Below are 9762 nucleotides of genomic sequence, written 5' to 3' on the forward strand. Positions count from 1 at the left end.
AATTTCTACTTAATATGCAAAAATGGTGTGACGTCACGTGCAACTCTCCTCGCGTCGTACTCCAGGTGTGAGTTACGCGCCTTCTGAGCTCCTCCTCGTTCCTTCCTTTGACGCAGCTGTAACTTATTACTTGATTACTTGAGCACCAGGTGCAAATTGTAAGGCTAGTCTTTTAAAATATGTTCAACTCCACCAATTACTGAACTTGCTCGATTAGTTTTTGTTTTGGATATTGGGAATTATTTGCTTTATTAAACATCGCGCTACAATTTCATTAAATTACTAAAACAGAACCGACGGTTGTTTTCAGTGGGTGATCCATAAAATAATTAGTACGCATAATGGCAAAGACTTCTTCTCTAAAGACTGAGCTTCACGCATACAGCGAGATGTACAGTTATGAGAAGCGGCTGCAGACGTTTGCAGACTGGCCATTTCGGGAGGACTGCCTATGTACGCCTGAACAGGTGGGTATGTGATTACCAGTGATGTCTCTGGCACAAGAACCACTAACATAGACAGTACTTACTCAGTAAATCCTAATACAAATGCACCTCATCAATGAAATCGCAAGCACGAATTAATGTAACGGCAGAAGTAAGCGGGGAGTGGAGACAGATATATGAGTGGCATTATCAATAACAGCATTTAAGCTCACAGAACTGGTTATACCGCATGGAATTACAAAGCCACTGTTATAACGCATCCTAAGCAACGTGGTCCCATGTGCACCAGAGGAAGACTGTTGAGCGCAAGATATTTGGAATGTATGACAGTGCTGCTGCTATTTGACTGAATTACTGATCATGTCGTGCACTGCTGGACTAATGCGGAGACGCCACCGGTGTTCACTGCTGCAGGGGTGTCGCCTGTTGCACAAAAGTGAAATAATAAAATCTTACTTTTAGAAGAGCTTTTTTAAAACCGGAAAATGACCCCTAACTACAAATGTATAGCAACTAAACACGTATTTTGTATGATCAATAAACGCTTTTAGCACCGTTTAAATATAGTTCCTAACGGTTTAGGAAATTACGAAGTGTCGATTTTGACTTTCAGTTTGATGTAAACTTATTTGCAGATGGCCAAAGCAGGTTTTGTTCATTGTCCCAGTGAGAATGAACCCGACGTGGTATCTTGCTTCTTCTGCCTGAAGGAGCTGGAAGGCTGGGAGCCGCAAGATGATCCCTGGTACAGCTTATTCTGCCGAAAACATGGCGATTAGAAAGACCAGTAGAGCTAAACAGTAGTATTGGATATTTTTAATGTATTTACTTTTTAAATAAAACTGGATATGCGGGACTTTTTTTTTTTTTTTTTTTAGCTTAATCGTTGGCTTTTATAAAAAAAAAAAAAAGTGAAAATGCTTTCAATCCTTGTTTTATTTATGCCTAGATATTTAGGGTAACTCGTGTGGAGAGGCTCTACTGACAGTTGAACTGTCCTCGCAATGGCGCGTGTTTCTCTGCGTCTAGGTCTGAACACGTCCGCCGCGCTGCTGACTGCGGCTTCCTGGGCCTGAATAAAGATTTCGGTGATCTGACGGTGGCGGAGTTTTTCAAGCTGGAGCAGGAGAGGCTGTGCATACTTATCGTGAGTATCGAATGATTGGGAGTTTCCAGTCTTCTCCACTTTAGGCCCAAGTTTATGCCATAAACTAATATACTTAACTGTCTCGGATGTTAATAAACCCTCCGGCTTTCTACAGAGGAAGACTTTGCAGCAAAAGATGGCGAGTTTTCGTGATGAGGTGGAGCTCGTTCGTAAAAACCTGGAGACGTTATTTGATCCCAAAGACCAGATACCGTATCAAACCAGTAACAAGAGAGAGAGTGCTTAAGTCCTGAGATATAAACTGTTTTGACTTTACTTAAATGCTTGGTTAAGTGTACAGTCACTATTGTTACAAATGTCACTCTTTTATTCCTGTACCTTTTTTTTTTTTTTTTCTTTTTAAAAAAAAAAGTCAGTTCCAAAACGAAACCATGCATGTATTGTCTGCGTTTTTTTTCTGTCAAATAATAAACGGATTATTGTGTACTGCGTTGCAGTTTTTGCTACTAGCCACAAGGTGGCACTTTCATACTAGCGACAAGGATGGGACGTGTTCTAGGTGGTTCAAGACCCGCTGTAGATTTAAATCCCGTGGTGCTTCCTCTGATCTTGTTCTTTTTTTCCCAACGTTTTTCTGAACTTGAGTGGAAGTTACTTTATGGTTGTCATCCCCTCATTTTCCAAACCCTGACCCTAGACAGATGGCTCGTAAGCCCCTCCCTTTTTACAATACCAACTGTTGCTGTAGCAACATCTGTCATGTGTGTGTGTTCTCAGGACACAGGACTTGAACTGTGCATAGAAGGCCAGTGACTAATGAAGAGTGTGTGTTGGGGGTGACTTTTCTGTACACGCTCAGAATAAGTCTAGGGTGCTTCCTTGTTATAGGGGTACATTCTGAAGATGTAAGGTTTTATCAGTTTTTAGGCGTGATCTTTGTGAAAGGTGGGTTCAGATGACCTAGTGGCTTGGGGCAGCCTCTGGGGGCGTGGTATATTAAAACGGGCTGGGGATTTGTAGCCACCCCCCCCCCCCCCTTGAGGATTAATATCTAATGCAAAGCTTTAGGCATTGAGCTCTGATCAGCTGTTTAATTCTCCTTTATCCCCCCACAACTAGGCAAATAAATGAGACCTTTTTAGATATGCATGCTTCAAGCAGGACTGACCCAAACTCTCATCTTTTCATTTTGTAATAACTCATAACTCTGTAATGTCACTGAATTTGTAGCCAGTGCTTAAGTCAGGTATTCTGCTTATACTTGAAGCATCATAAAGGTTTACTCATTGCATGCTTGTGTGTGTAGAGGTCTTTATATAACATGGAAACGTTTTCCCATTTTCCTGTATTTCAGTGAGGACGCTTGCTCCTGCAGTCTGTTGGCTTAATCTGTATTTTGTAGCAGCTTATAATAGTCAGGGGCTCAAGGGAATCTGCCATCATGGCTGATGGCCAGGAAAATGAGGGACTCGCTGTGCTGTTACAGGTATAATGGGAAGTAGATCCTGCTTGGTATGTCTATGTAGAGCTGGAACTTTCAAGGTGTTCGTATGCTGGGCAGAAGTTGGCTGCTTCCTATCCAGACCGTGATCAATTGCTTAAGGGGAATGGAAGCTTTTTGGCTAAAATCAGGGCTTAAGCTTAGCATCAGCTTCTTAATGGCTATTAGTAATTATCTGCTTTTGCCAGAACCAGCAGTTGGCGACTTGTGTATGTTGTCTTTGCATTGCTGCAGTTTATTATGGCGCTTCACTATACTGCCCTGTTGCCCAATGTGATCTGCTGATACTATGTCCAGGTTGCTTCTATACACACATCCCTCTCAATCAATGAATTCAGGTATTTTGTTCAGATGCTTTGCCACGGGTGTATAAAATCAAGCACCGTGACATGCAGTCAGGCTTACAAACATTTGTGAAACAATGGGTCATTCTGAAGAGCTGTGGATTCAAGCACGATACTGTCGCAGGATGCAAGATTTGCAATAAGTCAGTTTCTGAACTTTCTTTGCTGCCAGATATTCCACATTCAACTGAAAATGGTATTACTGCAAAGTGGAAATGTTTAGGAACAACAGCAACTCAGGAAGTGGGCCTGGCAGACCACGTAAAGTATCGGCAGGGTCATAGTGCTGAGGTGCATAATGCGTAATTGTCACCAACGCTTTGTTCATTCTATACATGCAGAGTTCCAAACTTCCTCTGACATTAACTCCAGTACAAAAACTGTGTGCCGGGAGCTTCATGGAATGGACTTCCATGGCCAAGCAGCTGCATGCCAGCCTCGCAGTGCCAAGTGCAGTGCCAAGCATCGGATGATGTAAAGCACACCGCCACTGGACTCTGGAGCAGTGGATATGTGTTCTGTGGAGTGACGTTACGCGTCTCTGTCCGGCAGTCTGATCAACGAGTCTGGGTTTGCCGGATGCTGGCAGAATGTTACCTACCTCACTGCAATATGTCAACTGTAGCCTTTGTTGGAGGAGGGATTATGGTGTGGGGTTGTTTTTCAGGGGTTGGGCTTGCCCCCTTAGTTCCAGTGAAGGAAACACTAAATGCTTTAGTATACCAAGGCATGTTGGATTGCCTTTAGCTTTGATTATGCCACACATTTGTCTTGCCATTGTTTCTACAAGTTTGTGCATCATCTCAACGTTTAGTTTCATTTAGATCTGCATTCGTTTCTCACAAATATCTTATATTGATGGTAGGTGAGTTGAACCACTCCGTAAAGTCGTCTTCAGCACATCCAAAAGACTTTCAATGGGGTTATGGTTAAAACTATGTGGCAGCCAAATCGTGTATGAAAGACTCCTGAGCCACTCGTTCACAATTCCAGCCCAATGAATCTTGGCATTCTTGTTGTGGTACTGTATATGCCCATGTTATTGGATAAGAAAAAATCCATTTATGATGGACGGAGGTGTAACCTGGTCATTCAGGTACTCAGCTGACTTTACTTTATTGCTGCTTTACATTGCTGAGCAGTAATAATGATCCAGTCATTGGCTTTTAAGTATTTTCTGATTTAAATTCAAATGCCGACCTTATTTTACTTTGATTGTTTGAGACCCCATTCATAGATTCCAAAAGATTCCAATTGATAACCATCCAGAGTCCCGCAGACTCTGTGTTTTGTCATTATCACCTGTTAACAGGTTGTCTGAGCCACAGTTCCAGGGTTGTTTTAGCCTCCATCCTATGACATCCTATGTGTACCTTGTTTAAGTTCTGGTTTCTCCCCTTTTAAGTGGCATTTTCATTTGCCGATAATCAGTAACGTCAGTGCGGGTTCAATGTCAGCTGTGCCTCGATGTGACAGATGGACAAACGGATGGACAGATGTTACCAACCGAAAGTTCATGACCTGAAATGAGGAGCATCCAGCCCATCTGTTCCTCACCACCCGTCTGAGTCCTTTGCCCTCTTCCATCACTTTCTCTGTCCCAGCCTCCTCCTCCACTGTACTAGAGCACTTCTACATTCCTTACAACTACTTTTCTCTGTTTCTTTAGTTCATTCATAACTTACTTTTAATCAAGTTTTCTATTTTGGAGAACTGTGCTCCTGAGAGGTTTCTTTTATCCAGTTTTTATCTTGTATCTTGCAGGCTGTAGATGAGACATTTCGGCTAAAGGTTAGAAGGACATACTGGGTCATTCTGAGGAAAATGCAGTATTTTCACTCCCTGTGCAGCGAGAATCCTTATTCAGGTTCACCCAGGAACGATGTACACAAGCTGCACTCTTAACTGAATACTGACCCTGATGGATTACGATGCCTTTTCCCAGGACGCACTGCCAACACACCCGACTGGATTGTTCTTTCACATGGACAATAGTAAAACAAAATCCTGGTTGAATTTGTAAATAATTCCTATCCCCTCACGTTAAGCCAGTGTACTCTGTTAGCCTTCTCCTTCTTGGTCATTTGTTTCCTTCTCCCTCACTTTTTTGTGCTTTCTTCCCCTAGAACAGCTCCCATCTGTCCATCTTTCCTCCCATTGTGGTGTCTCTAAGCCGGGTAACTTCCACAATGGAATGGGAGGGCAGAGCAGGCTGGAGAGTAAACATGACAGCATCCAGATCTTATTAGAAGCTCTTTAACTTTGATGCCTCATTCGCTCTGTGTTGTTGGGAGAAGTGCAATGAGACTCCGTCCCTCCCCCAGTTTCACCTTTTCATTCTAACACCATTACTGCTCTCATCTGCTGTTAGAATGTCTCTCTTTAATTAAACCATCTTCCGCTTATTCATTCTGCTGCTTCCAAACTTCCTCCCTCTAGCCTTTTGTTTTTAGGTTGGCTGTCTTTTCTGCTCTTTTTTTTTTTAACTCTTTCCCACAGCACACTTGAACGTACAACTACCCTAACCATCCATCATTACTTACTCTACATTATTCTGTTATTTTCACTTACTTTCTCTACATTTTTTGTCCCATATTAACGGCTTAACTTTTGTTTCCTATTTTGTATTTATCGCAGATTTCAACATTTAAATTTCAAAAACTTTAAAAAAAGGTGAGAATAATTCTTCCATATATTGTTATGTAACAATATACAGACTTGCAACCTGAGCAGTTTTATTTTGTAACTATTTCCTGTGATATTGAGACTGTCATAAGAAAACATTTTTGTTTGCAGTTCCAGATGCCTTATAGATTGCGTTACATTAACTGGACTAATTGATCATAGACATATGTTACTGAAAATATATTCTACAGTAAATATTCTGGAGCTACTTTCCAATTTTCATTTTCTACTGGTTTTCAAAAACTCTTGAAACTTGGTCACCGTGTGAGCTCGCCAGTTCAGCCCAGTTGCTAACAGGCCATGGAGACTGGCTGTCTCAGTACTGGGAAGGATTCATCCCTCGCTTCCATTCATGCTCTCTGCTGAATTTCACTCTTCCCCATCTCTCCATTAACTCTTATAGTAATGACTGATTTGCATGCAGCTTTTGTTTCATCCCTGTAGTTATTTTTTGTTACGGTAATAAAAGCTTGGTTAGTTGTTTGAAACCCCAGAACTTACATTACATGAGGGGAACTCAACAAAACAATTGCTGACAAAAGTGAATATTTTGGAACGCAGTTCCACATCGTTAGTACAACCCGTGTTTATCAATGTACACTTGTCCTTACTAAGCGATGTGTTAATGAGCCTTCACCTTTAATCCGGACCAAACCTCATTCTGTTCATGCTGTGAGTTTCACATCTCCTCTGCCTTCCTTTCTTTGTACACCATGTTTGCTTTAAAACCTTTAGGCTAAGATACTCCAGACAATGTGTGGCTCAGTGAGCTAAACCTGTGTGCCTGTGGTTGGAAGGTCACCAGTGTGAGGCTGGCCTTGGTCAGATAGTCACATGTCTGTTGGCCCTTGCTCAAGACCCTTAGGTAAAAGGTGGCTGTCCCTGTACTGTGGCAAAGAGAATTTCCCCACCAGGGTTACTAAGAAGCCTCTCTTCTATTCTGTAAATGGCCTTTTCGCAAAATGCATGACTGTAATATTTCAAATTAATTGATATACTGTACAGTGCAACGTACAGAGCTTAGAACCTGGACCTGAATCCTGCTCTTTCTGAAGGCCCAGCTGTTGTGCAATAGGAAAATTACTCCATAAATAACCTCTCGTTTAAATGAGTAAAATTGTGTTTCATCGTATTGTATTGTATTTTAAGCACAACCATCACCTAAGCAACAAAATGCATATCCTTTAATCTGTTGTTCAAATTGTTTGTTTCTGTTATGTTTGGTTTTGTTTCGGTTTCATTTATAAATAATTTGCAAAAACGTATTACAGTATATCACTTGTAATGTTTACTTAATTTATTATTTACTATTGTTGTGCTATGGATCATGTTTGTCCACTTTCCTGGCCCAATCCACCCCCTTCAGAGTCTCTCATTTATAATTTCCTCATCAGCCCTGAGTTTCTGTTTCAGTCACAGCCCTTTGTCGTTGTTTTTTTCTGCGAAGCATGTTAGTTCTCTCATTCCTATTTGTTTCGCACCCGAGTCTCTGCCCCACTTCCTCAGGGTCCTGTCTGGGTGGGTTTCGCAGGAGCGGAGAGGAGAGGATGGCGGTGCTAGCCAGCCCCAGCTTATAAACGGGGGATTATTTCAGCGCAGACACTGATTAAAACCTTCCAGCCTTCTCTGCCCCCCATTAATACAACCTTAATCACAGAGCATTATCCCTCAAACTCGCCCCATAGCTCAGGACCTTTCATTTAATGTGGGCTGATATTGTTTGACCACTGGATTAGGGAGGCTGAGAGGAGCTGGGGGAGACGTCCACAAGGACTCTGACATCATTCCTTTCCTGTCTATTGCTCCATAACCGTTTCAGTCATACTTCTGATCTCTCCACAATTTCCAGTTCATTCGTACAAATATAAAAGTTTAAGTTATTATTATTTTTTAAATGAAGCGGAATTGGTCACTTTTCCTAAAGGTCACCTTGAAGCTGTTCAGATTGACTGCTGTTGGGTTCATTGATTCCAGTGGCCATGCTGATCAGAGTCCTTCTGAATGCTTAAGGTAGAACATCCAGACTGGACTATAGTATTATGCCAGACTTTCCTTTCTTCGTAGGCTCTTGTTTTTGAGTATATGCAGTTTTACTGTTTACCCGAACATTGGTTCACTGCCGCAGTATGGTCTTGCAACACAGAGGCCAGAGAGAGCCTAGAATCATGCTTTGGTGTATATAAAAACCTCTTCAACCTGGTCCTCCCACACCGTGACTGAACTATATTATATCAATATACTTTCATATTTCTGATTGACTCTCATGCAGATTTAGGCACCTCCCCCACCCATATTTAAAATGAATGCAAGCAGCTTTAAAGGAGGATGGTCCTGCATCACTCTCCCCACCTGCCTCTGTGCCTGTCTGTCTGTGTGCAGCTATGTGTCATTCCAATTACAAGAGGGCAAGGTGTGTGTGTGTGTGTGTGTGTGTGTGTGTCTGCCTGTCTGTCTTTGAGATCCCAGGGTGGAGCTTGTTCACCTCTCTCTCTCTCTCTCTCTCTGTCTTTCTCTTCCTCACTCTCTCTCTCTCTCTGCGGCTTGGCCCCAGCTGTCAGTCAGCCCCCGTCGGCCCCTTCAGCTCCCCCCCCCCCCCAGTCTCCCGCTGTTCTCCCAGCTGTCTCTCCTCTCTGAACGAGCAGCTCAGCAACAATGTGAGTCAGAGGTCAAGAGAAAGAACAGGCTGCACTTACAATGGGCCAGTGGTATCCACAAAAACAATTGTTCTCTTTTTCGCTCTCTCTCTGCTCTCAGGCCTGGAAAAGACAACCTACCGATGGGATGGGATGGGGTGGGAATTAGAATAACTGACCCTCAAGCAATTTTGCCCCCAACACTTTTTGTTGCCAAAAACTCGAATAAATGTATGCAGTATTTTATCTCATTTTCCTCACTCTGACTCCATAATCTTCCTGATGATGTAAATCTGAGTCTTGCACATCTGACAAATCCTACTTTGCAACCTTTGCAAAAAAATAAAATAAAATGCAGCCTATTACTTTAATAAGCACGTCATCAGAAATCATTTTCACTGCTCACAGAAAGTCTTGAGATGCTTAATTCAGTAAAAATGATTGCAAATATTTTGGTTTTATAACAAAAATCATTACTTTATTCATTTGCTTGCAAAAAAATATATATCATATTAGAAACATGCAGTAGTTTTAAGTAAAACATTCATTTCAATTCGTATTAAATCGAATCTCAAGTTATAATTGTAAAACAGCTGTTCTGAGTTCATTGAGAAGCAGTCTCACTGGGTGCTTTTTAATTAGAAACACCTTTGCAATAACATAACATTTGTGTTTAATATCCCTTTGGGAGGCAATGACTACATTTGCAATTAATCGCAAAATGGCAAAAACAGTACTGAAGAATAGAACCGTCAGTCAAAACAATTAATAAAAAAAAAAGTCATAAAAAGAAATCTGTGTGGAAGATATGTGCAAATATGTCAAACATTGCTTGTCGATGGAATTTTATGAAACTAGTAAATTTGCAAAATATTACAGAATTAAGCAAACATCCCAAGACTTCTTGTGAGCTCTGTAGCAGAGTTCGTAGTAGAGTATTTGTTCTTTTTGTCTTTTATCATATGATCCTTTGAGGGACAGTGTTGAAAGTAGCCATCACCTGTTTCATAGCCCACTGTTCCCAGGGTCTGCGGGGGCTATCAGA

At 41.6% G+C, this 9762-nt stretch overlaps 1 protein-coding gene across 1 annotated transcript; it reads left to right on the forward strand.

Moving 5' to 3' along the window:
• The first annotated feature begins 80 nt into the window (after nucleotides 1–80).
• Nucleotides 81–2040, forward strand: birc5b (baculoviral IAP repeat containing 5b). The gene is made up of 4 exons (XM_023831376.2): nucleotides 81–467; nucleotides 1082–1191; nucleotides 1476–1593; nucleotides 1709–2040. The coding sequence occupies exons 1-4, from the start codon at nucleotides 342–344 to the stop codon at nucleotides 1838–1840; spliced, it is 486 nt and encodes a 161-aa protein (XP_023687144.1). The 5' UTR covers nucleotides 81–341; the 3' UTR covers nucleotides 1841–2040.
• The last annotated feature ends 7722 nt before the right edge of the window (nucleotides 2041–9762 follow it).

This window comes from Paramormyrops kingsleyae, chromosome 18 (assembly GCF_048594095.1).
Source record: "Paramormyrops kingsleyae isolate MSU_618 chromosome 18, PKINGS_0.4, whole genome shotgun sequence".
In the NCBI taxonomy this organism is placed as follows: Eukaryota; Metazoa; Chordata; class Actinopteri; order Osteoglossiformes; family Mormyridae; genus Paramormyrops; species Paramormyrops kingsleyae.